This window comes from Limanda limanda, chromosome 7, assembly GCF_963576545.1.
Source record: "Limanda limanda chromosome 7, fLimLim1.1, whole genome shotgun sequence".
Taxonomy (NCBI): Eukaryota; Metazoa; Chordata; class Actinopteri; order Pleuronectiformes; family Pleuronectidae; genus Limanda; species Limanda limanda.
In genome coordinates this window covers 29,009,279-29,037,225 of record NC_083642.1, presented here as the reverse complement: position 1 = coordinate 29,037,225, position 27,947 = coordinate 29,009,279, and the positions used below count along the sequence as shown (strand labels likewise).

At 41.6% G+C, this 27,947-nt stretch overlaps 2 protein-coding genes across 4 annotated transcripts; one reads left to right on the top strand and one right to left on the bottom strand.

Annotated features, from left to right (window-relative positions):
* Positions 1-53: 53 nt before the first annotated feature.
* kiaa2013 (KIAA2013 ortholog) lies at positions 54-17,408 on the top strand. 3 transcript variants are annotated; one of them, XM_061073979.1, is made up of 4 exons: positions 54-1,364; positions 9,891-10,744; positions 10,836-10,922; positions 13,176-17,408. In XM_061073979.1, the coding sequence occupies exons 1-4, from the start codon at positions 416-418 to the stop codon at positions 13,224-13,226; spliced, it is 1,941 nt and encodes a 646-aa protein (XP_060929962.1). In that variant the 5' UTR covers positions 54-415; the 3' UTR covers positions 13,227-17,408. The 3 variants fall into 3 exon arrangements, with proteins under 3 accessions (XP_060929962.1, XP_060929964.1, XP_060929961.1); XM_061073981.1 differs by lacking the exon at positions 10,836-10,922; XM_061073978.1 differs by having other exon boundaries at positions 10,836-17,408.
* A 2,714-nt stretch (positions 17,409-20,122) lies between these two features.
* Positions 20,123-27,086, bottom strand: phc2a (polyhomeotic homolog 2a (Drosophila)). The gene is made up of 7 exons (XM_061074686.1): positions 27,053-27,086; positions 25,705-25,867; positions 24,331-24,409; positions 23,115-23,226; positions 22,825-22,951; positions 21,436-21,667; positions 20,123-20,277 (listed from the first exon to the last, which is right to left on the bottom strand). Exons 2-7 carry the CDS (start codon positions 25,840-25,842, stop codon positions 20,123-20,125), a joined length of 843 nt encoding a protein of 280 aa, XP_060930669.1. The 5' UTR covers positions 25,843-25,867; positions 27,053-27,086.
* Positions 27,087-27,947: the final 861 nt, after the last annotated feature.

Sequence of the window (27,947 nt, the reverse complement as noted above, 5' to 3'; positions counted from 1 at the left end):
TCACAGCTGTGCAGGTTTGCTTTACGACACTTGTGACATGATACCAGAAGCACAGATATGACCAGAAGTGTCAGTCGCTGCAGCGAGGAGCGACAGGTGGCTTTCTCCAAGCTGAAGGCAAAGTCAGCAACGAAACTCGCTGAGATGTGACCCTGTGCTGACGGTCATACACACCCGGCGAGTGAGAGGACTGCAACCACGATGCGAGAAATAACAGTTGATTTCCGACAGCTTTCCTTCACGGCCCTAGCCACCTAGCTAAGCTAACCTACCCGGATGCTAGCGAAGCCAGTTTGTCAGCTTTGAGCCCGGAACATGTTGTGAGCGGGAGACGAATTCAATGTGACACCCTGACATTTACACCCCGTGGGTAGCGTTTCCACTCGTGGCTGGGCATCCATCATTCTAACACAAAATGTGGCTCCAGCAGAGACTAAAGGGGCTACCGGGCTTGTTGTCAAGCAGCTGGGCGAGAAGACTGCTGATAGGACTGCTGCTCTTCCTCATATTCTACTGGTACCTGGGAGCGGAGCGCAGGTGGAGGTTCTTCAGCAGCTCGACCATGCCTGGCGGGGCGGCAGGACAGTGTCTACAGGCGGAAATCCACCGGTGGAAGTCGCTCGTAGACCGAGGAGAGGGACTATACAGCACACCTCAGGAACAACTTGACACGCCGTTTGTATCAGGTAACGGCCACATTTTGATTGACATTGACTCTAACAAACTGTGGGTGGCGTCGTCCTCGCAGCCCGGCTCAGCCCCGGTCCACCCAACTGAATATTCACCGAGAGTCGGCGTGCACCTGGAGGGGAAGCGGGCCGAGGCTCAGGCCAGCATGCTGTGGTTCCGGAAAGGTTCCGTGCTGTCGGTGCGCTGTGCCTCCCTGCAGTCATCCCGGGACTGTGTCAGCATCAGAGAGGAGTTCATCGCCCACAGAAGCAGACCCAACGTCTATCTTCAGCGAATCCACATCAACAACCTGTCTGACAGGCCCACCTCCCTGGACGTTTCCTCTGACAATCCCTCCTACGGTAGCAAGTTCTCCACCAGTGTGGAGAAACTGGAGGACAAGGAAATACTGCTCTCCTCTGGCAAAGTGCCTGTGGAGAATAATCACATGGTTCTGGTGGTGGTGGTCACCAAGAAGCTGAACAGCAGGATTCAAGTCCCTGCTAAGTCAGAGTTCACAGACAACATTGTGTCAGTGGTGTGGACCTCAGAGCCGATCGAGCCCTCCAAGCTGGAGGAGACCTTCATCAGCCTCAGAGAAGGAGCCAAAAAGGAACTGGGGGAGCTGCTTAGAGCCAGTGTGGATGAGCTGGTTGTAGATCACCAGCAAGCGTGGATGGATCTCTTCATTTCAGGTGAGCTGAAGCAGTAGCAGCAGCTGGTGCTGTGCTTTAAAGGGCCACACTGAAGTTCCATTAGATTCTAATCCATCTATTACGAACCCTACATACTACACACTACTAAAGTATATTACCATGCTATAATGAGACGATTGTGGTAGAAAAATCAAAAATGTTCAGACAATGTGAAATACTTCAAACTTGCCTGAAATGTGTGGAAGGGCAATCAAAAAGCCTGTAAAACGGTTTAAAGGATCAAATAAAATCCTGGCAACAGCCCATCTACTACTGACCAATCTGATCACTGGAAAACGACTCCTCATTCCTGCATGATCCTGACAGGGACAGTAAAGTGAGAAACATGAGAGAGCAGCAGATATTCTTACAGAAAAGAGAATTTTATTCATCTAAGATTCTGTGATTGTCACAGAACACCTGACAGTGTTGATGATTTTACTCTTGTTCTATCAGTTCAGCTCAGAACAACACAAAGAGAAATATATACTAAAGATTTGATGTCTTTTTATGAATATATTGTTCACATTGTTCAATATTTCTCTTGATTATAAATGAACTTTTCAATCAAACTGAGCTCATCAAACATTAACTACATATAGTCTTCTGTCTGACAAACCCTCTACGTGTTTATCTGCATCACATGTTCATTTGTCAATCATCAAACAAACTACCCCCCCACCCCCCCGAAAATTGCCATACACTCAATAAAATTCTTCTGACCATTTACAGTTTATCGTCAGCCTGACACAACCTAATAACTGGACATTATCTCTAGTGTTTCTGTTCTATTAAATCCTGTGATCATATTGTTCACAGGTCACACTTTTGGGCCGCACCATCAAAGATCTTAATGAAATTTAACATGCAGAGTTTGCAATATGAGAAACATGGAACATATCTTAGGTTTCTAAGATAGTGTGTGTGAACAAAGTTTAAACTTTTTTAGAAAGACTGGTCCAATTCTGCTAATTGATTTCAGCTCTTATTGATTCCAATATGGTCAAACATGGGTCAAGTGGTAAAATTACAAAATATCTTCCTTTTTTTAGAAGCAGAGACAAAATGGCAGCATCAAAGTCTGGAAGGAGCAGAAATTAAGAATGGCCACTGCTATGTAGAGGCTCATTGCCACCTCAATAGAATAAACATTTAGCTTAGAATTCTGATTCATTCCACACATGTTGAATTTCTTCGAATACACTATCCACTATATTGCATGTGCCTGAACATTCACTAATCACTAAGTGCTGTTCAACAAGAAGAATTAGTGATGTGATGTTATATCAGATAAATACTGATCTCAGCAACGAGTCGGAAACCAAAGCCCAAAATATCTTTGATTATTGTAATTGGCTTTTAGCACATGCACACTCTTCCTGTTGAGACAGACTTAAAGGGAATATTACCAATTTTATGACTGGCTCTGTATGGGATGGTATCCTCAGCAGGCATGGTGATAACTGTATAGTGGTTTTGATGGTCCATTGACAAAGGAGGATTTCACTTGGTTGCTTTTTTATAAGTTTCAATACGAATCTGTGTGCTTTAAACAAAAACACGAGATCTCAGCAGCAGAATTAATATGTTACTTCCTGCCTCTAACTCCACAGTTCTGACTCAAGGCCAAGTCATTTGGCAAACATATAAACCTGATTAATACAGCACAGTAACCTTTTTGTATTTTTGAAAGAAATCGTTTGTTGCTCTCCAGGGATGAGGTCACAGTAGTTTGTCACAAGATATAAAAAAAATGTCAATCCAAAATGTCCTTCAGTCTTTTTAGTGTTGTATTGTAATATTTATATCTGTAGTATTTTCTTCCCCGATTTTATTCACCTCAGTCCTGAATAGGATTTTAGTGGTAACCCAGTGCCACAGTTTACCATGTATGAATGTTGATGATTATCACACAATACTTTTACTTATTACTGGTAATGAAGAAAATGCAACAGAAACCAAGAATCTCACATTTACCCCGTCAACCTGTCAGACTCAGAATCTGGTTCATTGCACCACACACACAAATACACAGAAAATTACAGACACCTGCAAGACTAATTATCTCCATCGACTAGGGCTGGGAAATTAACCACAAATGTATCAAAACTGGTCATCCCCCCTTTTCCACGCTGGCCAGCAGTCACTTTACACATTAAGAATAAACACCAACAGTAATCATGACTTATAAGGACCTGTACAAGAAGTTTAATTTGTTTGTTTGTTTCGCTCTAGAGTTTAAAAAACCTAACACAAACCATTCAATTGCTATGGTCAATATATAACATTCAAATGTGTTAGAGACTATATGAATACAGTAGCACAAATAATTGCAATTTTTTTCCATTTTTAATAATTTATTTACAATTTTTGCAATATTTAATTATATATATAACAGCCTCTGGCTGGCAAAGCATGACGAGGAGAGTTCAGAGTTTAAAAGATACCTGAGCATTCCAGGCACTAGTGTGTCTGCTGAAAGGGTTTCTCCACTGCAGGAGATATAGTAACGGCGCAGGAGATATAGTAACGGCCCAGAAGAGCACTTTAACATCTGAGCATGTTGACCAACTCATTTTTCTGAACAAAAAGGCCAATATTCCCAAATGAATTTAACATTTTGGGTCATGACCTTGCAGTCAACTGGACGACTCTAGTAGTACACATTTTTGTTTATTTTTCTCAATTTGATTGAAGCTCTAAGCTACTCTTATTTATATGATTATTCTCAGGTTTATGTTACTCTATTATGTCTGCTTTATGTTATTGTATTGTATTTAAATAATTTTAAGCTCAGCGTTCATGTGAGAGGTCTCCTATTCAGAAAATAATTACAAAGGTCCTGTGTCCTGAATGTTCAAGGACAACGTTTTTGCACTACCCTTTCTTAGTTTTTGCACTTCAGTTAATGTGTAGAAAACAATGGTCTTCACAGAATTAAATGTGACATTTGAAGTGGAGCAGTCTTATTTTCCTCATTTTTTGTAATGCCTTTGAATAATATGGGGGACATGAATCGCAATATATCGCAGAATCGAATCGCAATAGTTGCTGTATCGCAATATGTTAAGAATCGCAATAATATTGAATCGTGGCCCAAATATCGCAATACTATTGAATCGTCACATTTTTGCCAATTCCCACCCCTACTTATTACAGATTTAAAGAAACACATATAGGGAGTTTGCTGTTCACAAAAAAGGAGAGGCCTCTAATGACTGTAGATACAGAGTCATGTAAAAGATCTGTGTTGTTGAAGTCGTGTTCATTTGTTAATAGTTGAGGGGTCTGCTGACAAGATCATACTCAGAATTCACAGATCGATTAAATCAAATCATCAACACATTGGGCTGTGTTAGTTGAAGGGACTGACGGAGACGGACGTCATTACGGTAAGCGTGCTGCGTCACTTCCTGTTATTGCCATGGGTGGTGTAGTCGCTATCTGAATTAGCTCCTCCGCTAAAACACAACTGTCTTTCTGTTCTACTACGGCTAAAATCACCGGTATATAGTTAAGCACCCTCACATACCAGCCCCTACACTCTGGTGCTTTGTGAGTCTGTGTTCTGTTTAAATCTCACCCTCGTAGTTTTAGCAGCGATGTGTTCTCTCTCTCCCTCTCGCTCCACCGCTCTCTCTTGCTCCGAGTGTCTCATGTTTACTTACTCCTCCGCCTCCATTAACAGTAGTGGTAAATGTAATAAATGTAGTATGTTGGTAGCGATGGAGGCGAGGCTTAGCGACTTAGAAGCTCGGCTCCTCAGCTTAGAACCCCCGTTAGCTGTAGTTAGCCGGCCCGTGCTAGCCGCAGCGAAGCCACGTAGCTCAGCCCGTAGTTTAGCTTCAGCTAGCAGTCCCTCGACCTGCCCCGGGCAGCCGGGAGCCCAGGGTGGCTGGGTGACGGTCCGAAGGGGGCATAGTGCTACCCTTAGAAAGCCCACGATTAAAGACCCACCAGCTCACGTTTCAAATAGATTTTCTCCACTCAGCGACGCACCCGCTGAGAAACAAACTCTGGTTATTGACGAAACATGAGGTTAGCAGCACCAGCGACCATAGTCAATTGTATCCCGGGGGCCAGAGCCGGCGACATCGAATCCAAATTGAAGCTGCTGGCTAAAACTAATCGCAAATACAGTAAAATCGTAATTCACGTCGGCAGCAACGACTCCCGGCTTCGTATGTCGGAGATCACTAAAGTTAATGTTGAGTCTGTGTGTGCTTTTGCAAAAACGATGTCGGACACAGTAATTTTCTCTGGCCCTCTCCCTAACACAACAGGTGATGACATGTTTAGTGGCATGCTGTCTTTTAACCGCTGGCTGTCGAGGTGGTGTCCTGTAAACGGTGTGGGCTTTGTAGATAATTGGCAAACTTTTTGGAGTAAACCTGGTCTTGTTAGGAGAGACGGCGTTCATCCCACTTGGGATGGAGCAGCTCTCTTATCTAGGAATATTACCCAGTCTATTACATGACAACCCAGAGTTGGGACCAGGATGCAGAGCTGCAGTGCTAAACACTTCTCTGCGCTCCCTCTGGATCAGTCACCCAACCGCATAGAGACTGTCTCTGTCTACCGTCCAATTCAATTATTTAAATTACACAATAACAGAGCGAGAACTCACAATAATCTTATACAAATTAACACAACCTCTGGAACAACACAGGAAACTAAGACTTTCAAATGTGGTCTTTTAAACATAAGATCACTGTCCTCAAAGGCTATTTTAGTTAATGAACTAGTCTCAGACTACAATATAGATGTATTGTCCCTTACTGAGACGTGGCTGCATCCTGATGAATATGTCAGTTTAAATGAATCTACTCCCCCCAGTCATATAAATTCACACGTTCCCAGGGAACTCGGGCGAGGAGGTGGAGTTGCTGCTATTTTTAACACCAGTCTATCAATTAATCCTAAACCTAAACTCAGCTACAACTCATTTGAATGTCTTGTTCTTAATCTTCCACGTCAATCCAGGAAACACCAACAGCCTATCATATTTGCTGTAGTTTATCGTGCTCCTGGGGCTTATACTGAATTTCTAACAGAATTCCCTGAGTTTTTATCAAACCTAGTCCTAAAGACCGATAAAATGATTATTGTTGGTGACTTTAATATTCATGTTGACAATAATAAAGATAGCCTGAGCGTAGCATTTATTTCAATACTAGACTCAATTGGTTTTAGTCAGTGTGTACATCAACCTACTCATTGTTGTAACCACGCACTTGACCTTGTATTATCATACGGTGTCAAAATTGAACATTTAACAGTACTTCCGCGCAATCCAGTACTATCAGACCATAATTTAATAACCTTCGATTTTTCATTATCTGAATATATGCCCCTAATAAAAAACTCATTTTCTAGATGTCTACCTGATAGTGCTATAGCTAAATTTAAGGAAATAATTCCGATTACATTTAAACCCGTATTATCCGTCGACATAAACAACAAATTCTTTAAAAACCAGAGCTCTATTGAGATTGACCACCTTGTAGATAGCTCTGCAGACTCGTTACGATTAACATTAGACTCAATAGCGCCTCTAAAAAAGAAATGTGTAAAACATAGTCAATTAGCTCCGTGGTATAATTCCAAGACACATGAGTTGAAACAAATATCAAGAAAATTAGAAAGGAAGTGGCGCTCCAGCAACAGTGTTGAAAATCTCCTAGACTGGAAGAGTAGTGTTAAAGAATATAAAAAGGCTCTCCACAAAGCAAGAGCTGCCTATTATTCAAAACTAATAGAAGAGAATAAAAACAACCCAAGGTTTCTCTTCAGCACTGTAGCCAGGCTGACAGAGAGTCACACCTCCACCGAACCCAGTATTCCTCGATCCCTAAGTAGCAATATCTTTATGACCTTTTTTAATGATAAAATTCTAACTATTAGAAATAAAATCAACCATCTCCTGCCCTCAATTGGCACTAATACCCTCCCAACAACAGAGATCTCAGAAACGGCTGAGAATCCTTCCCATTACTTAGACAGCTTCTCTCTGATCACCCGTGATCAGTTTACCAAAATAATCTCAGGTTCTAAACCAACAACCTGTATCTTAGATCCGATTCCAACTAAATGACTTAAAGAAATTCTGCCTCTAATAGATAGTTTGTTACTTAACACAATAAATCTGTCATTATCATCAGGTTATGTACCACAGTCTTTTAAAATAGCTGTAATCAAACCCCTACTCAAAAAACCCACCCTAGACCCAGAGGTTTTAGCAAATTACAGGCCAATATCCAATCTCCCCTTCCTCTCTAAAATCTTAGAAAAAGTTGTAGCCAATCAGCTGTGTGAGTTTCTCCAGGAAAATAATATATATGGAGACTTTCAGTCTGGGTTTAGAACCAATCACAGCACAGAGACAGCCCTGGCAAAAGTCATTAATGACTTTCTAATAGCTTCAGATCAGGGACTTGTGTCTGTCCTTGTTCTGTTAGATCTCAGTGCAGCATTCGACACAATTGACCGTCACATTTTATTACAAAGACTAAAACAGTTAATTAACATTAAAGGAACGGCCCTAAACTGGTTTAAATCATATTTTTCGGATCGCTCCCAATTCATACAAATTAATGATGAGTCATCTGTGCGCACCAAAGTTAACCATGGTGTTCCACAGGGGGCTGTGCTCGGCCCAATTTTATTCTCATTATATATGCTTCCACTAGGAAACATTATCAGGACACACTCGGTAAATTTTCACTGTTATGCGGATGACACCCAGTTATATTTGTCAATAAAACCTGATCAAAGTAATCAATTAACTAAACTTCGAGCATGTCTCAAGGACATAAAAACCTGGATGACCCGCAATTTTCTCTTATTAAACTCAGATAAAACTGAGGTTATAATACTCGGCCCTAAACACCTTAGAGAAACATTATCTAATGATATAGCTGCGCTAGATGACATTGCCCTTGCTTCCAATGAAACAGTCAGGAACTTGGGAGTGATCTTCGATCCTGATTTGTCCTTTAATAGTCACTTAAAACAAATTTCTAGGACCGCCTTTTTCCACTTGCGTAATATCTCAAAAATCAGACATGTCCTTTTGCAAAAAGATGCAGAAAAACTAGTCCACGCCTTTGTTACATCGAGACTGGACTACTGTAATTCACTATTATCAGGCTCCAGCAGTAAGTCGTTAAAGACTCTGCAGCTGGTCCAAAATGCCGCAGCACGTGTCCTGACAAGAACTAAGAAAAGAGAGCACATTTCCCCAGTATTAGCATCGCTACACTGGCTTCCTGTTAAATCAAGAATAGAATTTAAAATTCTCCTCCTCACCTTCAAGGCCCTTAATGATATGGCACCTTTTTACCTTAAAGAGATGTTAATACCATATCAACCTACTAGAGCACTCCGATCCCAGAATTCAGGTTTACTTATCGTCCCTAAAGTCTCTAAAAGTAGAGTAGGAGCCAGAGCTTTTAGCCATCAAGCCCCACTGCTGTGGAATAATCTCTCACTTTCAGTTAGGGAAGCAGACACGCTCTGTTCGTTTAAAAGTAGACTCAAAACCTTCCTTTTTGATAAAGCTTATAGTTAGAGCTAATTAGTGGAATTTATGACACAAGACACACAGAGCTTCTCTTTCCTGCTTCTCCTTCCTTTTCTCCATCCCTAACACATCAAGGTAATTCTTATCTCATCAGTACATGTTACTAACTTGACCCCTTTCCCGGAGTTTCTGTGCCTTAGCGCCCGCGAATGCAGGGCCACAGCTGTGGCTGCACCATGGATATGATTATGGATCGCGCGTCAGAGGTCGCAATGGTGGATCCAGTTCGGTGGATTCTGTATCGTGCCTGCTGATCGTAGTGGTAATGGAGGATCCTTTGTCGCGCTGGCATCGGCTGATGGTGGACCACGACCGAGGCAGCAGCTGATAATGGATTCTAACTGGCGGCAGTGGACAATAACTGTGGACTATAGTGGATCCCATCCTGATGCTGGATCGTGATCTTGCTGCTGACCAGAGACTATGATTGCAGCAGGACTGCTTCACATATAGTATTGAAAAAATGTTTACCCTCATCGATGCTGCTAAAAACTTTAATCCTGATGATGTTTTCTTAACACTTGAGTCTTGACATCTATTGCACTTCTGTCCGTCCTGGGAGAGGGATCCCTCACATGTGGCTCTCTCTGAGGTTTCTACATATTTTTACCTGTTAAAAAGGTTTTTAGTAGTTTTTCCTTACTCTTGTTGAGGGTTAAGGACAGAGGATGTCACACCATGTTAAAGCCCTATGAGACGAATTGTGATTTGTGAATATGGGCTATACAAATAAAACTTGATTGATTGATTGATTGATCCCCTTCCCCAAGTACATCAATGAAGGTATACAATAAAAATCTTATGGACAATGTATCTGTATAAAATAGCCAAAAGCTCTAGAAAAGCCAGTAAGTGGAGGATGTGTTAAGATGGTGTTTTTTTCTTATTGCATCATCTTACGCGCACAGTAATAAATCATTGCATTTGCTTCTTCGTTCATTCAGGTGTTGAAATGAGGAAGATCACAGACTCCCACACGCCATCGAGCCGCACGGTGAACACCACCCTCTACTACATCCTCTCATCCTCCATGGCTCCCCTGCTGGACCGTAGGCTGAGCACCGAGGAGAGTGCCCGGCTGGAGTCCAGCCTCAACTACGCTGACCACTGCTTCAGTGGCCATGCCACCATGCATGCAGAGAACCTGTGGCCTGAGCGGGTGAGCAGTACAGCCCAGATCCTGCAACTGGTCACGCTATGGACCTTGACTCTGCAGAAGAGAGGCTGCAAGGTACTCATTGCAGCTGGGGCCCACGGAACAATGCAGGGCATGGTGCTCAGCTTTGGTGGCCTTCAGTTCACAGAGAACCACCTTCAGTTTCAGGCCGATCCAGACGTGCTGCACAACAGCTACGCCTTGAGAGGAATCCACTACAACCAGGACCTCATCAACCTGGCAGTGCTGCTGGATGTGGAGGGGAAGCCTTTTCTTCATGTGTCAGTGAAGCAGCAGGATAAACCAGTAAAGCTGTATGCCTGCGAGGCGGGCTGCCTCAATGAGCCTGTGGAGCTGACATCAGAGATCAAAGGTCACACCTTCCCAGTGATGGTCACTCAGCCAATAACACCGCTGCTTTACATCTCCACAGACCTGCGCCACCTGCAAGACCTGCGCCACACCCTCCACCTTAAGGCCATCCTGGCCCATGAGGAGCACATGGCCATAAGATACCCAGGCCTTCCCTTCCTTTTCTGGTTCAGCGTGGCCTCTCTCATAACTCTCTTCCATCTTTTCCTCTTCAAGCTCATATACAACGAGTACTGTGGCCCTGGCGCTAAGCCCCTCTTCAGGAGCAAGGTATAAACTGTGGCAACGGAAACAAAAAAACTGCAAACTGATCTACTATGCTCATATTTTTCCATTTGTTTGTTTTTTCTCTTTTTTTGAGATTGCGTGTGTTGGCAAAGATTCTTCTTTCTCTCTCTCAGTGCACTCTCTGTTGGTTGGTTTCTTGGTTTTTACTTTCTCCCTCTCGGTGAGTACTTCCTATCTCATGTGGTTTACTCTTGGAGTGGGTTGGCACAGTAGCCTTACAAACCTCGCCTTCCCCCTATCACAAAACATGATTCCACAGGTCTTGTTCAATGGTGGGGCTGATAAAGTTTTTCACCACAGCTGTTCTCTAAAAGGAAGATTGAGCAATGAAAAATGTGAACGAAGTTGAAGACAGTAGAGTAGCAACCTCCAGTCAGAGTCAGAGACTTCACAGTTTCAATGAACCATCTGATGTATGGCATCACCTTAGCACAGCATCTGTTCCATGTTTGGAATGTAAAAAAATTGCTGATTGCAATGGAAGAAAAACAAGCACAAGAGTCATTTTTTTCTTTCACGTCAGTAGGTGATTATTTTACCGCGTTAATGCCACTTTGTGACAGCATTCCCATTGTCCTGTCTGAGCATTCTTAAGGGAACATACCAGTGTTTTCCATTTACACAAAAATACACATATTACAGGGACTTTTCAGAACAAGCTGAGGGTTGTAAGACTGTTAAAAGCTGCACGTTGAAGGTGATCTGTTGAGTAATGTTGTTAGGGTCTACATCTTGTTCACATACAAGGACATGACATTGAAACTAAATGCAACCAGAGATTGCGTTTAAAAATGTATTGCACCACTTCCCCCCACTGTACAAAAATTAAGCTAAATTACCCTGGATATGGGTGCTGCCATCTTGTATAGGGGACATCATGTGGAGATAGAGTCTGTGCAGTATTCCATGGCACCATGGTCCTGCTGATACACCTGACCCAGTTCAGCCAGGGGCTTGTGGAGTTTGCACATTCTCCAGCTTCCTCCCACAGTCCAAAAACATGCAGATCGGGTTAGGACAATTAGAGACTCAGAATAGACCATAGATGTAAATGTGAGTGTTGACCCTGTGATTCACTGGCGACCTGTAGTACCCCCCTCTCGCCCAATGTCAGATGGGATTGACACCAGCCCCCCCTTTAAAGGCTAAGCAGAATAATTTATGGATGGATGGCGTACTTTTTAGTTTGATCCATTTCCGATGTGCTAACAAGGAGTGGCTGGGGTTTTTGACTGCAGCCAGCCACCAGGGGGTCAATGCATATGTTCTGGCTTTACTGTTGGGAGTCATGTTGTCTTTATTTATATTGAGTCACTGGATGCAACAATTTTTTTGGTGGTGTCAGGAAAAAGAAGACTGCGGGCCACTGTAAACATGGATGTAACTTAACAAATATGTACTAAAGAGCAAAATCAGAGCTTTAGTTTGTTTATAAGAAACCCCCACATAGTACCTTTGACTTTGGCAGAGGTAAGAGCAGCTTTAATGCTGACCCTCACACTGGAACTGACACAATGGGGAGCACTGACTCGCTGATGGTCAGGGAAACCCTTAAATCTGCTTACATCACTGGTTTGCAGTGAAGACACATGATCATGATTTATAGTACATTATATTTAACATTGGTATGGTCCTTTCCCTGATTATCTACTTTGCTTTTTATAGGTCTGATCAACAGTACCATCAGTAATGATAGAGTACTCACAACGACATTGGGAAAAACTGAGAGGCTCAAGTTTATCACCCAAACTGTCTGCACACAGTTGTTGCTGTGCAGGAAGAGAGTAGTATTCACATGTACTCAATTGACCACCAAATTAAGTGGTTTAGATAACCTGCAGCTTTGTTTCCTCCCTGTCCGTTTCCTTGTGAGCTACAATACATTTTACTGTTCATGTGAGATTGTTGTCATGGATCAACCCAAATCAAATTAATCCTGCAAACGACAGAAGACTCAATTGGAACTCATTGTAGTGAGGTGTTGCTACCTAACAGTCCTTAATGTCTGTTGTCATGTGAAACGATTACTTGTTTACAGATGTCCTTTTAAAAAACATGTTGACATGATGGACCGTTAGGGCAGATTGTGCTGAAGGGTAAACGTTCTTTTCTGATCAGCGTGGACCATGTGCTCACTTTTCAGGAACCTTTTCTGCTATTCCTTTTTCTTCCTGCCTTTTGATGATGTTTTATATTGAACCACTCAATTAAATTAACAAGAAATCTATGGGTTGGCTTTGGCTCTTCACTATTGACCTGTCACCTTTCTCTGGCACACTCACACTTTTCTCATCCTCAGCATGTCTATGTATTCTCCTCTCCTGAGAAGCAGTGTGGATGGGTTGGATATTATTAGTCAGGTTCCCAGCTCATAAATCATTCTAACCCTTCACCCCTTTTCTGACTTCACCAGGTCGCCAGCAAAAGTGAGGATGGTTGCTGCAACACCACAAGCGCCGCTTGAATGCTGCAGTGCTGTGCACACATACATCATGCAGCGGTGGTTCTGCTTAAGCTTTGGCAGCATGCAAGATGTTAACATGGGTGTGCTGGTGCTGAATCTGAAACGGTCTGACATTTTCTTTGTTTGGGCCCGCGATGTGTGGAGAGATACTCCTCCAAATCGGCTGGTGAGAGGCTGCAGAGGCATGGAGGTTAAAACTGGCCTAGTACAATCTACACCAAGTATTTTGACAGTTGGATTTGTTTTGTTTTTTAAGGTTCTGTGCTTCAGCGTTAACTTTTGCCCAAATTTCTGGGGTACAAAAGTAATTAGACACTTGTTTACTTAATGTTTCTTGGGCCGCTGTTGTTACAGTGTCAACCCTACAGGTTATTGAGATGGATTTATTGTCAGTGTGAAAAGTAAAGAGGCGACTATGCAAGTCAGGAAAAAATAAAGAGGTCTAAGAAAGCAAAAATCTGTCACAAATATCAAAGGTTTTTTTGGACACTTCCTAAAAAATAACCAAAATGTCAAAGATACAGTTTGACCGGGGAGCACAAGACTTCATAAATCCATGCAAACGCACATGAAGAGACCAGCATGATGAAATAAGAAGTTATCAACCTCCAAGTGGTGGAAAGAGGACAGTGAAGAGAGCGAACGGGAACAGTTCTTGACGTAAAGCCTACACCTCAACTGTCCCACATAGCGCTGATTCTGTCCACTGGAAGTGACACACTAACATTTAGGCTACTGATAAAAAGGGTGAACAGTCACAAGTCGTCATTAAACAGGACTACAATACTAAAAAAACAACCTAAGAAACAAAGAGGTAGAATATCCTGGACTGGGTTCGACAATCAAGGCACTGCTCAGCTGGCAGCTCCTCCAAAGATAATTTTTGACATTAAATTACTGAGTGTTCAGTGATTTTCAAGGGCCATTAGTGGATTATTCTCCCAAGACAAACCTCCTGAGCCATGATCACTAAGGGAAAGCTAATCGAGATAAAACTGTAAGCAAACAATCCAAAACTCCCATGATCCCACGCTGTGACCTTGTGACCAAAATTTTTCTTGATCAAAGTAATAACGAAAATTGGTTTAATGTGTTTTTGTCCAATTACTTTTGAACCCCTAAACTTTGGGCTCCATGTTTGTAAAGGGTTGTATCTCCACACCCAAAATATTCTTTTTTGTTTCTTTTAAACCTCAAGTTAATGCTGAGACTTTACACTTTCATGTAGGATTAAAATGAAACTGAATGTCCTGAATTCTTCAGAACCTGAACTAGATATTTTTAACCCCTCAGAATATTGAGTCTAATATCAGGAAAGATGGAAAAACAGCCAATATTCATATTTGAGAAACTGGAACCAGCAAATGTTTCAAATTGAACATAGACTATGACAATGAAAGCAGATCTCTTCCTGATGTTTGAAAAGCATTTCAAGAAAGCAACTCAACAGTTAGTCCAAATTCTTGGAAACTATACCTACACCTTTTTCATGGCAGACATTTTGATATGAAATGGTAAACAGCTAGCAGCTCTGTAAGCAGCCTGTACTTAAGCTTGCTAACGAGCTAACATGATGTTAACATAGTAGTAGTCTTTACTATGCTATGTCAGTATGCTAACACCTGTAGATTAGCACTATGTTAATCATTGTGTGACAACAATGTGTTGATGCAACCCAGAAAACGTAAAACTCTGGCTGGGAATGGTGAAAGTTTACTGCTGGTAAAATGAAACAACTTTTTTGTTGAAATAATTTTGACTAATTTCACCTTTGATAGTCACAGATTGCATGCAGTTTACCTGTCGCTGGCTTAACAGACCTCAGATTTACTGCTCTCCGGAGTTTGCTCTCTTAAGCCTTCACCTGTGGTTGAAATCCAGACAATTAGCTACAGAGTTTACCTGCAGTTTGCCTTTCACACCAGCACAATGCAGCGGGAGGTTCTTTGCACAGATACCCTCACAACAGCAACGTATTTAGATGAGAGTTGGTGTAGCCAACATCTTCGTCTGTGTCTTCTACGTGTATGACACAGCTTTTTTGACGGGAAATTTGTTTTACTTTTTGAAGGGTTTTTATTGCATCTGTTGCAGGTTAGAAAAGTCATCACCCCCCACTCGTTCGCAGTGAATTCACCGGGGGAACCCCTAGTGTTCACACATGAAATTAGTCCTGGACTTCTACGAAGTTTGTACTTGGAGGTCAGGCGGAGAAAGTCTCACAGGAACTGTGCTTGTCTGACAACAGCCCAGAACTTCCAAAGAGACTGACTCTCAAGAGGGCCTTTACCTGAAGGTCACCATAGGTTCTCCTACATGGTTGGAAAAAATTTGTGAGTGCTATTCAGTTTGTTGCAATGTGCCTCGCATGCAACATCCTACCAATTCCTACATTTTTGTTTGTTCCTTATTGACCATTGGTGCAGTCTGGGTTGCTTTCAGTGCCTTTAAGAATTCAGTATGTTTGAAGTAAACAAGATTGCACAAGTCTGAAGGCCAAAGTATTTGTTCAGACAAGACGTGGCTTCATGGTGTGTTGTAGTTGGTTGATGGCATGAAAAGAGAAAAAGATGTTCAAAGGCTGATCCCTACGTTTTTTTCCTCTGCTAACATAGTGCTTTGGTTGTGATTGAAGGTATGTCAGGTTTGTTTCTACTCATGGAATTTTAATATGAATTGCACAGCATTAGATAGTACGTCTAGCTGGAGACCTGCTACACATAGAGGTATGGATAGTATATATATAGGCTGTTAAATGGAACCCAGCTGAACGTTGGTGTTCAGTTGAGATGTGGTGACTGTGAAGGCCAATTGCATACACATCAAACCAGTCAGCGAACTTGTCATCAAGACAGTCAGTGAGCCCTCTTGTTCTGTAATAAAGTTATTTTGCCTCGACACTCATTTAATCAGATCTTTAGATTTTTTTTCCTGACATCTTGTTCATTGAATTTTCCCTGTCATCAATTATATGAAAGTATTTTTCTAGATGACTTCACTCATCACTAAATCCCCAAAAGGAACAAAACAGCTTTGGAACAGCTCTTCCACAAACACTATTCTCCACTGGCAGAAGCTTGATTAGCCAGACAAGGGAAGCCGATTTATTACAGCTTTGTTTTTTAAATGTCTGTACATTTTATTGGTTAAAATAATACTGTAAAGACCAAAGGGATATCCTTGGTTATGTAAACGGAAGTCCAACAGGTGACGCCGCTTCAGAAGTCAGATGATCTGAGGCTGGAAACAAACCCCCAGGTGAACCAAACATCACGAAACATCAGTGTACAGATCGAGTTTCTCCTTCCTCTCTTACTTTTGTCTTGGGAAGTTAATTAATTTAACGCCCAAGAACACAAATATCTTTGCTAAGCATTCACTGAAAACTGTCTGACTGCCCATACTTCTTGACTGTTGAAACTGTGTCAGTGATACTTTGCATAACCCAACATGACATGCTGGGTTACAAATCACATAACCCAACATGACGTGCTGGGTTACAAATCACATAACCCAACATGCTTATGAAAACATTAATAATAAGGAAATAATACAAAGAGTGGGCAGGATATGAGTACCACAAATTGGCCGTAAGGCTGAGCATTGACTTGATACATTAATCCATTTATGGTTCAAACATTCAAGCCTGTTGCACTTGTGTACTTATCAGTGAAGTTACAGTGGGTGTTAAGTCCTCCACAACACATCTGCTGTGACATCACTGGCTGCGATACAGGCAGGAAAATGGCTAGAAAGTTTAACTGCATTAGTTCCCACATATTGGCTGTCCCTCTGGATTAAAACTACACCATTTATATTGTAAAACGTTGAGTTATTTCGAAGTTACGCGGGTACAATTGGTAAATATTAATAAGAAATAGAAATTGTGTTAGAATTTCTTTTGTCCATTGAAATCACTGGCATGTCAGTTAATGATTTGATTTGATGTGATTTCTGATTGTGGATAACTGGGGGTTGTTCAGCTTTTTTGTCTGTGGGTTATCTGATTAATCTGTAAACTACTGAGTCTGCCTTAATGAAGAAATTAAGTAAGAAGTTAATTTATTGAGCTCATGGCCAGAGGCATTATAGGAATAGATTGTACTTGATAGGTTTGGTGTATGATTTTGTCAAATTGATTTTTTTTCTGGAAAATAAATCACATTATTGTGAAGGAATGTATGATTATGTTGTCTGAGAACTATGTGTATGGTGTTCTGATTACTAATGTAAAGGGGACATCACTGGTGTAATGCTCCTGTCCTCTATAGGGTCTTATCGATTAAAACATTGATGGACAAATATAGTTTAACTTTGAAAGTGGAAGCAGGCAGACCAATGTCTAATGGTTTTATTTTTTAATCAAAATAATCTGGATTTCTGTAAAAAAAGGTGAAAAAAATAAACTTTAGAATGACAAAAAGAGTGTCTATCACTAACCACACCAAACATCTCGTTTCCATGACACCTTTAGTTTTAGGTTAATATTTTTCACAGTCATGGCCCCAGTACTGTTACAGTCCAGCTCCCACTAAAAAAACTGGATTGATTCCAAAATAACATAGTTTAAACAAACAAATACTATGTTCACACATGTCAAACAGATCTTGGAATTGTTTTAATAACATTACTAAGTAATGATGGTATCTAAAATGAAATGGGTCTCTGTTCTTATGATCCTGATGAATTCGATGCAGATTTAAATGAAATATGACAAACTTCAGACAACAACTTTTCAAGCATCGTCTGTCATCTGTGGTAAGAACCCTGTCCAACATTACTGTGGCTCACAAATGGCCACCTCAGCTTAACACTTTTATTCAAGACACCAATTCAGCAGTAATATTCACTTGACTTTGGTAAACGTTTTATAAAAGTGAACTCCAAACAATCCACAGCGGTCTTGTTTTTCAAGTCTGAATTATACTTCTGCGTCAACATGTCATCACAGGCACTTATGGCAGCCTGTTTCCGTGTGCATAGACTCCTGATCATTGTGGAAGAAGAAGAAAATTTAAGTTTATCCAAGTTCACTTGTTCTGACAGAGAGCTTGACATATTAGAGTCAAAAGGTAATCTGCATTCAAATGGCTGATACAAATATACATTCTATCAATACATACATGAATATACAAGTGGCTTAAATGAATGAACAGATCCCTTGGATAAAACGTAGAATAACTTATCTATTAAGATATGAATGAAATGTTTAATGAAAACAGTTGTGGTCACATTTCTTTTCATATGTGTATGGTGTCTCCGTACAGAGGCACAGTGAAACAGAAGTATAATTCATCCTCGACTATGAAACATAATTTTTTTGTTAGATGAGGAATATTTGAGTCGTTGTCAAAAAACAAATTCAAATAATCATGATCGGTGTTCAGCCGAGTGATTCTTCAGTTACTTCTTGACCAGAATAAACTGAGTAACTGACCAATCAAGGCATTTTCTGATGGTGCTGTATTGAGGGAAATACTCCTGAGGTGAATTTGCTAACCAACCAACCTTCTCGTAGGCTTCATTTCTGGGTGCCCAGTGCAGACATCGTTAGTCTAGCTTATCACAAGGACTGGAAGCAGAGATAACGCTGTACCGAGTGGTTAATTCTGTTTACACACAGCACTAAGGGGCTCAATCTGCAGATCTGTGTCAGGGTCATTATTCAGTGTTGTAGTTGTTTGATGTCCTTTTTTCCAACTGCTGTTGGGGTTAGTCAGGGTCCCTCTGCCTCCAGTCGCTGTGCTAAACACAGTCTTGACACTGTTTAGTCACTGAGCACCTCATTAAACAATCAAATAGAAAACAACACACACTAAGTAAGATTCAGGTTTCTCTCACTGACTGGGGAGCTGCTCAGCACCGCTGACCTCAGTGCTGCCACTGGTGGCTGGAAGATATACTGCCACAATATTGCTGAATAAAAACATTGGCCCTGTTCACACTTACATCGGTCTCAGGTGATCCGATCACAAGTGGAAAGCTCCAGGTTCTTTACTTCCCTCTTGACATTTGAAGGTATTCTGTGACAGCTGTGATTAGATCTGACTTCTCCCATGAACTTTTCTGTTCATTATCACTAAATAATGTTGTTTTTACCCTGTCTGACAATACAGCTGGGTCAATTTTGTTGAGTGAGAGAGAGCATGAGACAAGAAGATACTGACGGAATGCTCTGCGCACAGCTTTATGTGAAATAAGACTGAACTATATGACATTAAATTTAAAGAAAAAAAATCTATATTTGGCAGTCAGTGTTAACATTGTGGCAGTGGTCACAAATACAAAATAATTTGAAACACTGAGAAGTGTTAAAATACTTTGGTTCTATATGAAAGTGTGATGGGTCAAAGGGCGTCAGCTTTTTACTTTGTTCAGAGTAAAAAATGTAAATGTTTTTGTTAACCTTGCACTTGCATGCCTGTCATCTTACCCACCTTTTGAGAAGCAAACAAGATGTATCACTTTAAGCAGGTAGTCTGTATTTTCAATAGTATCCCGGTAGTCTTTTCTATGAGCAACTTAGTGAATGAACTGTCCAGAGTTCAAAGAGACCGCAGCAGTGCATCTGTGGAAAATACCAGAACAAATCAGGTGCTAACCTTAAATGTCTCCAGCAGGAGCACAGGAATACTTAACAAGAAAGAATCACGTACTCAATGAAACCCTGTTCTTGTCACAGTTTAGTGAACTTGATGGAGTGCCAGGGTGAAGTCATCAGTGTAAAAGGTCAGTCCACCCTTTCAAGCTAGTGTCCTTGTGCTCAGCAGGCCTTGACAAAACAACCCAACAAACAACTCCGACCCAGAACCTGAACTCAACTCAGGTAGTTAGCGTGTGGGATCCTGAGCACATTGTCCAGAGCTGTGTACGTCTGTGCGTGTGCATGGAGTAGGCTATGAGTCTTTGAGCATGCTAATCTCTGCAAAGATCTTGAGTGCAGGGCCCAGTTTGATGTTCATGGTTGCCATGAGATGATCCTCCTTCAGCAGCAGCAGAGCCTGTCCATCGATCTCCTGTGAGCGGAACTCCTCAGCAATCTCCAGACAACCTGCAGCCACAACCCAACAACAGTCAGTTTACACCACGGCCATGCACACAAACCCCACTGGATTCATGTCTCAGTATCATCAGCATGATGTCCATCTACATCATTTTTCCTTCCTTACTTCCATGGTTGCTAATAGAATCACAAAATGTATCAGTGTTTGAAGATTCGTATTAATGAAAGGAATAAAGATACAGATCTTGAATCAGATCTTGTATCGGAAATCAGAAATGTCCTTTAACCTCTGAGTGGGCAGGCCAATGTCATGTACTAAGCTGGGAGGAGACACATTAAACCCATTAGTGATTTGTTAACCAATTGTCACAAAGAAAACCAAAATAAAACAACCATCAGTGGTATAGACAACCAGATAGTACATCTCTGATTGTCAGCATTGGAAAAATCTGAAAATTGATTTGACTAAAATAAACTTAAATATATATAAAATTACTGCAAACGCAATATTCTGTCCACCGTATCATCATCATTTGGGCTAAGTTAACAACAGTTTTGCAATTTTTTTTAGATTTTACATATTTACTGATGTATTGAGCACAGAAAAGGTTTGTCTAGTGTCATGCGCAGCTGTAACCACATAATAACACCACCTAATATAGACTGAAACATTCTCATCTATCACCACCACATAACTCCCTAACATCCAAGTCATGCCCCAATTTCAATTACAGAGATTTTGATAAAGTGGACCCTCATGGAAAACCTCTCCCTCTTTGTGTCTTTCACAGTGAGAGTTGGACAAAAACAGACACATGAAAGTTCTCCAATGGGATTAGTTAGATAGATATAAATCGAGTTGACACTGGTATATCGTGGCTCCAGGAAATCACCATATGCAAGCTAGCCCTGCTTCAACGTGACTCACAGCTTTCACCTTCTTCCAACTACTTGGCTTTTATTTGCCATCAAATTGACTGTCAGACATGTTACAGCCCTGAATAGTTATAAAGTTACGTGCAAACATCAGCAAACAATTTTCTATTTTTGATTCTAACATTCACTGTCTCTTCCACCGTCTCATCCACTTCAAACCAGTTAGGCGATTACAGAAAAAATACTAATCCAGAAATCTCATGTAACTCAAGGTAGCTGAGTTTTGGATGTAGCCTAAAGTAGCCCTGTGACAGCTGAGGTAGCGCCCACCTGGTCGAGAGGAGATGAACTCGTAGACGTCCTCAATGTTCCACTGGTCGGGAACACTGGGCAGGAAGCTGTGTGGCAGCAGGGGCAGCTCAGAGCCTTGCACCTCAGGCACCCGCTGGGTGGCTGACAGGGGAGGTGATGTTTTTTTGTAGCAAGACAAGTCTGAACATTGGCTGGACTCTCCTGGCGCAGGTCGAACAGAGTGACCAGTGGACAGAGTAGCAGCAGGCTTCTGCACAGAGAGTCAGAGGGATTTAATACAGCACTTCACAACAAGAGGAAACTTGAAATACCACACAGTGGTTGTTTGCCTCCACTATCCAGTACAATTTCAGTCTACATACATTTTCCTTCCACTCTAATATGAGGTCACAGTAAACTTTGACCCCTGAAATATAATCACTTCATCCTAGAGTCCAAGTGACCACTGCTCAAAATTTGAAGACATTTCCTATAGACAGACTTGAGATAGAGGCTAAAACATGTTTTGTGAGGTCCCTGAGACCCTTGACCACCCAAATCTATGTGAGCAGAAAGAAAGCTGCATCCATCAGCATTCTTTCTGAAGCTGTAAAATGACCCTGCAGAAATTGAGTCGTGGCAACTAAAGACCAGCTGTGGAACTCAATCCCCAGAACCCTGAAGCCAGCGCTGCTGCACAAACAGCTGTTCAACCTTTATTCAAAGTTCGGTGAAGCTCGAGTCTGTAAACAGAACCGTGAGCTGTAGAGTCGTCTGTCGTGAACACACTCTTGTTTTGATCGACAATATCGCTTACGTTGATGATTCCCAGGCTCTGCTGATACAGGGTGCTGGTTGTCTGTATATTCAAAGTTGATTAATATTTAACATACCACATGTCCAAATCGTATCAAATGCAACATTGCACTTCCTTGGGCCATTTACAATACACATTCCAGGTGAGAAGCTGATAATATGAAGGGTTCTCGAGATATGCATTCCACATACAGACAGATTTCTGGAATCATTTAATTCCTCAAAGCATTTTTTGAAGATAACACATTCACAAGGCAGAAAAGGTTTTTGTGAGGTCACCATGACCTTGACCTTTAACCTTCGACCACCAAAATCTAACCAGTTCATTTTTGAGTCCAAGTGGCAGTTTGTACTGAAGCTGAAAGGATTCCCTAGAGGTGTTCCTGAGATATATCGTTTAAGAGGCAAGGGTATAGCCAGGGTGGAGTCATACAAATTTGACTTAAATGTTTGCCTCTGACATGATCCGATGTAGAGGTGGCCTAAAGATCAGATACAGAGGACAACCTGTATTAGACCGGTGCTGAAATAATTTTAAAAAGGTGCAGGTGGTCCATACAGAGGACATAATTTCTCCTTATATTATACATTACATTACAAAAACTGTCTCACCTTCTTTTTAGATTCTAAACTGGAGATTTTGTGTTGTCCGTTCTGTTCTCTTTGTTTCTTCATGTTCCCTAGGGTGGTTTTGCGGTTTGGAAAGAGACCCACTCTCTTTGTGCATCCCACGTTGTAACTACAAATGAAGTTAACATGGTGAGCAGCACAGCATTATTGATTATTTTTCTAAGTTGGCGACTATCAAACTTGATCAGAACATCCCTTATTTCTACCACAGGCGGAGAATAGCGGAAATGTAGCAAAAGAAAAGATGGTAATGTCTTTGTTGTCCTCCTTACCGTTTGGCACACACGGTAGAGCAGAACCTCTTAGACCTTTTGAAGATGTAGGCAAAATCCACCCTGCCACACAGCTCACAGGTTAGCATAGGCTCCTGCTGGGACTTTAACTCTGAGTGAAAAAAGTCAAAACACACAGTAAGCTGGACACACAATCAACAACAACAGTGTACTGTGGCGGCTGTGGCTGAGGGGGTAGAGTGGTCGTCCTCCAACCTGAAGGTCGGCGGTTCGAGCCCCAGTCTGAACCATCTGCATGCCGAAGTGTCCTTGGGCAAGATGCTGAACCCTGAATGGCCCCCCATAGAATAACAAAGTGCTGCAAGTAGATGCACTGTATGAATGTGTGTGTGAATGGGTGAATTTGAAACTGTACTGTAAAGCGCTTTGAGTGGTCATCATCAGACTAGAAAAGCGCTATATAAATACAAATCCATTTACCATTTACTTCCGCTTTAAAAGGGTGATGTAAAGAGTCCGGATTTTTGTTTCTTTCGAACTTCTTCAAATCCATCTGTTTATGAGTAAGTCCTTAAAATCGAACTTGCAAACATCGTCCTCACAGTTCACTTGATCATCATGAAGATGTTTCGAACATCTCAATTCTTTAGATTAATAATGAAAGAGTGATGAAACAAATTAAATTTCCAATGAGAACAAGTAACATATATATATTATAGACACACCGACATAATGAGGTGTAATATAATTGCAATAACATTTTCATAATCAAGAGTTAGCTTTACTAATACATGATAAAATACACCAATGACCCACATTCAAATGTAGTCTGAACACGCTGACTCTCGCCGTTAAAAGACCAGTGAAATGAATATGTCATCCGACCTCAGAGCAGGCCAAGGACACACCGAAGAAATATTATATTCTATCTAGTGTGGGAATGCCTTAGAATCCCCCAGAAGACATTTCTAGAGAGGACATCTGAGATACCTTTATGTGTTGGAAAACTATGGATTGGTCTTGGCACCCAACCTATGCTAGTCTTGTAATTACAACTATACACTTGAATATGATGAACCAACCAAAGAAATACCAGATATCCTGATACTGGGAGAAGGTGCAGCCTTGAGACAACATCATGTTTTGTATAGTATTGTATTCACACACGCACAAGAGAAATGTGGACTGCACCTCTCTGTATATACTATACTGTGAAATAAGTAATTATGCTGTTCTACTAGTCCAAGGACTTTACCCTTTGGAGAGAGATTGTCCATCTTTGAGTCCGCTGTGTTTCTCCTTAGGCTTTCAATAGAGAACGATGGATGTTCCACCTGCAGACAGAAAATAAAACATTACTAAAGCAGCTGATAGTGCTGCAAATTACCAGAACACTTGCAGAAAGATGAACATGTGCTCTGGCTTCTTGTTTGTTTGTGTGATCAAGATCAGTCATGCTTTCAAGTGCCCATATTTTTGCCTTCAGGATTGTCCTATCCTGTACTGTGCCATATGTGAAAGTTCTGCAAAGATACGACGACTAGTCAGCAGCATAGGGAGTCCCACCCCACGGTGGGCCAAAAGCTAAAACAAAGCGTTTCATACCAAAATAGGCACGTTCATTTTGATAACACAGTATGTTAACCTGTTCTAGTAAACCCTTTAATTAAATGCAACCCTAAAGCAGCTGGAGCTGCAGATCAGTTTAGCAAGCAGCCCCATCCTGCTATCTGCACTCTCTCATATATATGGTCAGTTCAGGCAAAGAGCTTTCTTGGTTTGAAACCCACATCACTTGGTGTTTCTTTAATGTGTCATGGCATGAAGAAGCATCCTTATCACATCCACAGGAGTGCCTAAAGGGTTGGTGCTAGGATTCCCTCTCAATTTGAATATACATCTCAACCTTGAGTCCAGGTATCTACTTGGGTGGCTTCTCATCAGTGCAGATGAAACTCAACTACACCCGTAACTCCTACAAGATGACCCCACAGTCATGGTCTCAAAACATATCCACATGGATAAAGGGACGCCACCTTCCACTAAACCTTGTCAAGATTGACCTCTCAATCATCCTGGTCAATCAGTCTCTCAGGCACTTTATAAAAGAGATGCGGTTGTGCTGTAAGATGGCAGCACTGACGAGATGTCTGAGTCAGTTCAGCAAATTTTGCTTATTTATTTTTTCTTACAGGCTCTTTTTGCACAAACACAGTGAATGGTATTTCACTTTTTTCATGTTAGGTTTTTTAACTGCTGAGCTGACCTGTCCTTGTCCAACAAATGTCACTGTGCTGTTGACCCTGTGTTAATTTACATATGACAAATAATACTTGAAACTAAAACCCAATATATAAACTGGGATGCTTGAATAAATTAAAAAAACATATATTCTTTCAAATAAAACTTCCGAATTGATAACTCTGTAAAATAACATTAGTATTCATTCATTCATGAATGGCTCATATCGGCAGATTTCACAAGTCAGGCTCAAGTATTAGTCTTAGTTTCTTTGGTGCCATACTTTATGGAAGTATTCAGATGAAAATAACTACAGCGGGTTTTTGAGCAACATACAGAGAGAACATAAACCCCAAAGGATACAAACATGCAGAGATCCAGTACTTACCGGGAAAGGCTCAGCACCCTCCTGGATAACAAAGCCTTCTATCAGATGGGTGAGGATCTGGGACGTGACCAGGGCCTGGGCTGGTTTGCGCTCTCCATTATGTTGGCTGCTGTTAGTTTTCCCATTCCCAGAGGTCATGACTGGTGCACAGGCCTTCCCTCACCTGTCAACACAAGCAGCAAAGTGAACTAAACATGTAATGGACACAGAGTCCTGGTACCTGGCCCCAAGTAACAGCCATGAGTAATAATGCACCAGTTAGATATTTCCCAGTGTTTTCACAAAGGTTCACACTGTCACAGTCACTATATGTGGAATATGGCAGGTTTTAATCTGACACTTTGAGAGCCACTTTGAATTTAGCAGAACATGTATCATAAAATGGATAAAACATTTGTATTACTTTAACTATTAAAGTAAAACAAATCCTGAGAGTTGATATGGACCGGGACTTTTTTAAATGCGACTCAAGACCATGTTCACCATTAGCCAATCTTATTTAAACTGGTAACCAATTTTAAATATGCCAAAAGCCAACTTAAAATACACCAGCAACATATTCTAAATGCCCAAATAACAACATTTTAAATACGGCAGTAGACAATTTTATATACAGCCATTTTAAATACGTCAATAGCCAATGTCAAATAAGCCAGTAGCCAATCTTTATGCCAGTTGCCAATTTTAAGTATACCAGTAGCAAAATTTGAATACACGCAAAGCCAATTTCAAACACGCAGTAGCCAATCTTAGATACGCTGTAGCTTTTGGGCGACAGCGTATTTAAGATGTGCGTTGTTAAGAGTTGCTCTCAATGCGTCACAGTACATCTGACATGTTTTCTTATCCCTTCTCTGTTAGTCTTAATAAGAAAGAGTGCACTGGCAGATTAGTGAATGACAGGGAGGACACACTGGTACCAGATACCAGGACTTAGAGAGTGGGCTGTGGATGGAGACACATCAGCTTAGTACTGAGCCTATTGAAGTAGAAACGACTGATTCAGTCATACCAAGAAATAATATTAAGACTTTAATGGCTGCAGAGCTTTGAATGAAGTTGACTGGTTTACAGAGGAATAGTTAGAGCTAGCTATCTGCTTTTATACTCCACACCGAGCTAAACACAATACAGATGTCCATAGTTTCACATTAAATGGTGTATAGTACATGTATGTGGAGTTTACGGACATGCAGCCTGCTCAGGACCCTAGTTTTCTGTGAATATCAGCCTTTCATGAACTTACCGCTAACATCGTTTCAAACCCATTCAGCCGGTAGTCAAAGTGTTAGCCGCTTGTGTGGATATATTCAACTACAATGGGTTTTAAAAAGACACGTTTCCATACCTGCTTTTAAAGAACACGCTCCCTCAGGAGTAGTTGTGTTAGTTTCACAGAGTGAAGCCAGCTCCGGGAGAGAAGCTCCGCTCGGTAACAATGGCAGAGGAACAAGCGCTCTTTGTTCAACGGCTCCAAACAACGCGTTCATTGACTCCCACTGCCTCCGGCGACCCGACTCTAGTGTGTCCGCTGCACGGAGCGCAGGACCCGGACACCCCGTCACACCAGGACCCGCCAAGTTAGCGATGCTTTCATATCCACGCTGTGTTTGAGCTCTCTCCTCATTTCAAATACACACACTGCGTCTGTGTGTGTGCGCGCGCGCTCCCGAGTCAAATGCAGGACTTCCGGCAACAACCATCAAAATTAAAGCCAAGTTGAAGCATACACAAAATACGACAACAGTCCCAGAGCTTCAGCAGCTTCCTCGGGGTCCACATCAGTGAACCTGACCTGGACCCACCACACAGACTCCATCAGGAAGACGGCCAGACAGCGGCTCTTCTTCCTCCACAGGCTGCGGAGGCTCAACATGGATGCCAGGATTCTCTGCAATTTCTACAGGTTCACCATAGAGTTTATCCTGACTGGCTGGAGCTACCATCCATGGAGGACCTCTACACCCAGCTGTATAGGAAGAAGGCCGACCAGATCATTAAAGACCCCCTTCACCCCTGCTATAAACTGTTCTGCCTGCTGCCGTCTGGCCGACAGTATCGCAGCATCCGGGCCCGCACCACCAGGCTCAGAGACAGTTTCATCCCCCAGGGCATAAGACTTTGAAACTCCTCCAATCTGCAATAACTCCACTAAAACAGCACCTTAGCATATTTGCACTATTGCACATAATTGCACTATTGTTTTTTTCTTCTTTATGTATATAGATTTATATACATATAAT

Coding starts and splice junctions, on each gene's coding strand:
- phc2a (XM_061074686.1), bottom strand. CDS start 25,842: ATGACCTCTGGGAATGGGAAAACTAACAGCAGCCAACATAATGGAGAG. Junction 24,410..25,704: donor AGGGTGCTGAGCCTTTCCCG/GTAAGTACTGGA, acceptor TTCTGTCTGCAG/GTGGAACATCCATCGTTCTC. Junction 23,227..24,330: donor GGACAATCTCTCTCCAAAGG/GTAAAGTCCTTG, acceptor TTTTTCACTCAG/AGTTAAAGTCCCAGCAGGAG.
- kiaa2013 (XM_061073978.1), top strand. CDS start 416: ATGTGGCTCCAGCAGAGACTAAAGGGGCTACCGGGCTTGTTGTCAAGC. Junction 1,365..9,890: donor GATGGATCTCTTCATTTCAG/GTGAGCTGAAGC, acceptor TCGTTCATTCAG/GTGTTGAAATGAGGAAGATC. Junction 10,745..10,835: donor AGCCCCTCTTCAGGAGCAAG/GTATAAACTGTG, acceptor TCTTTTTTTGAG/ATTGCGTGTGTTGGCAAAGA.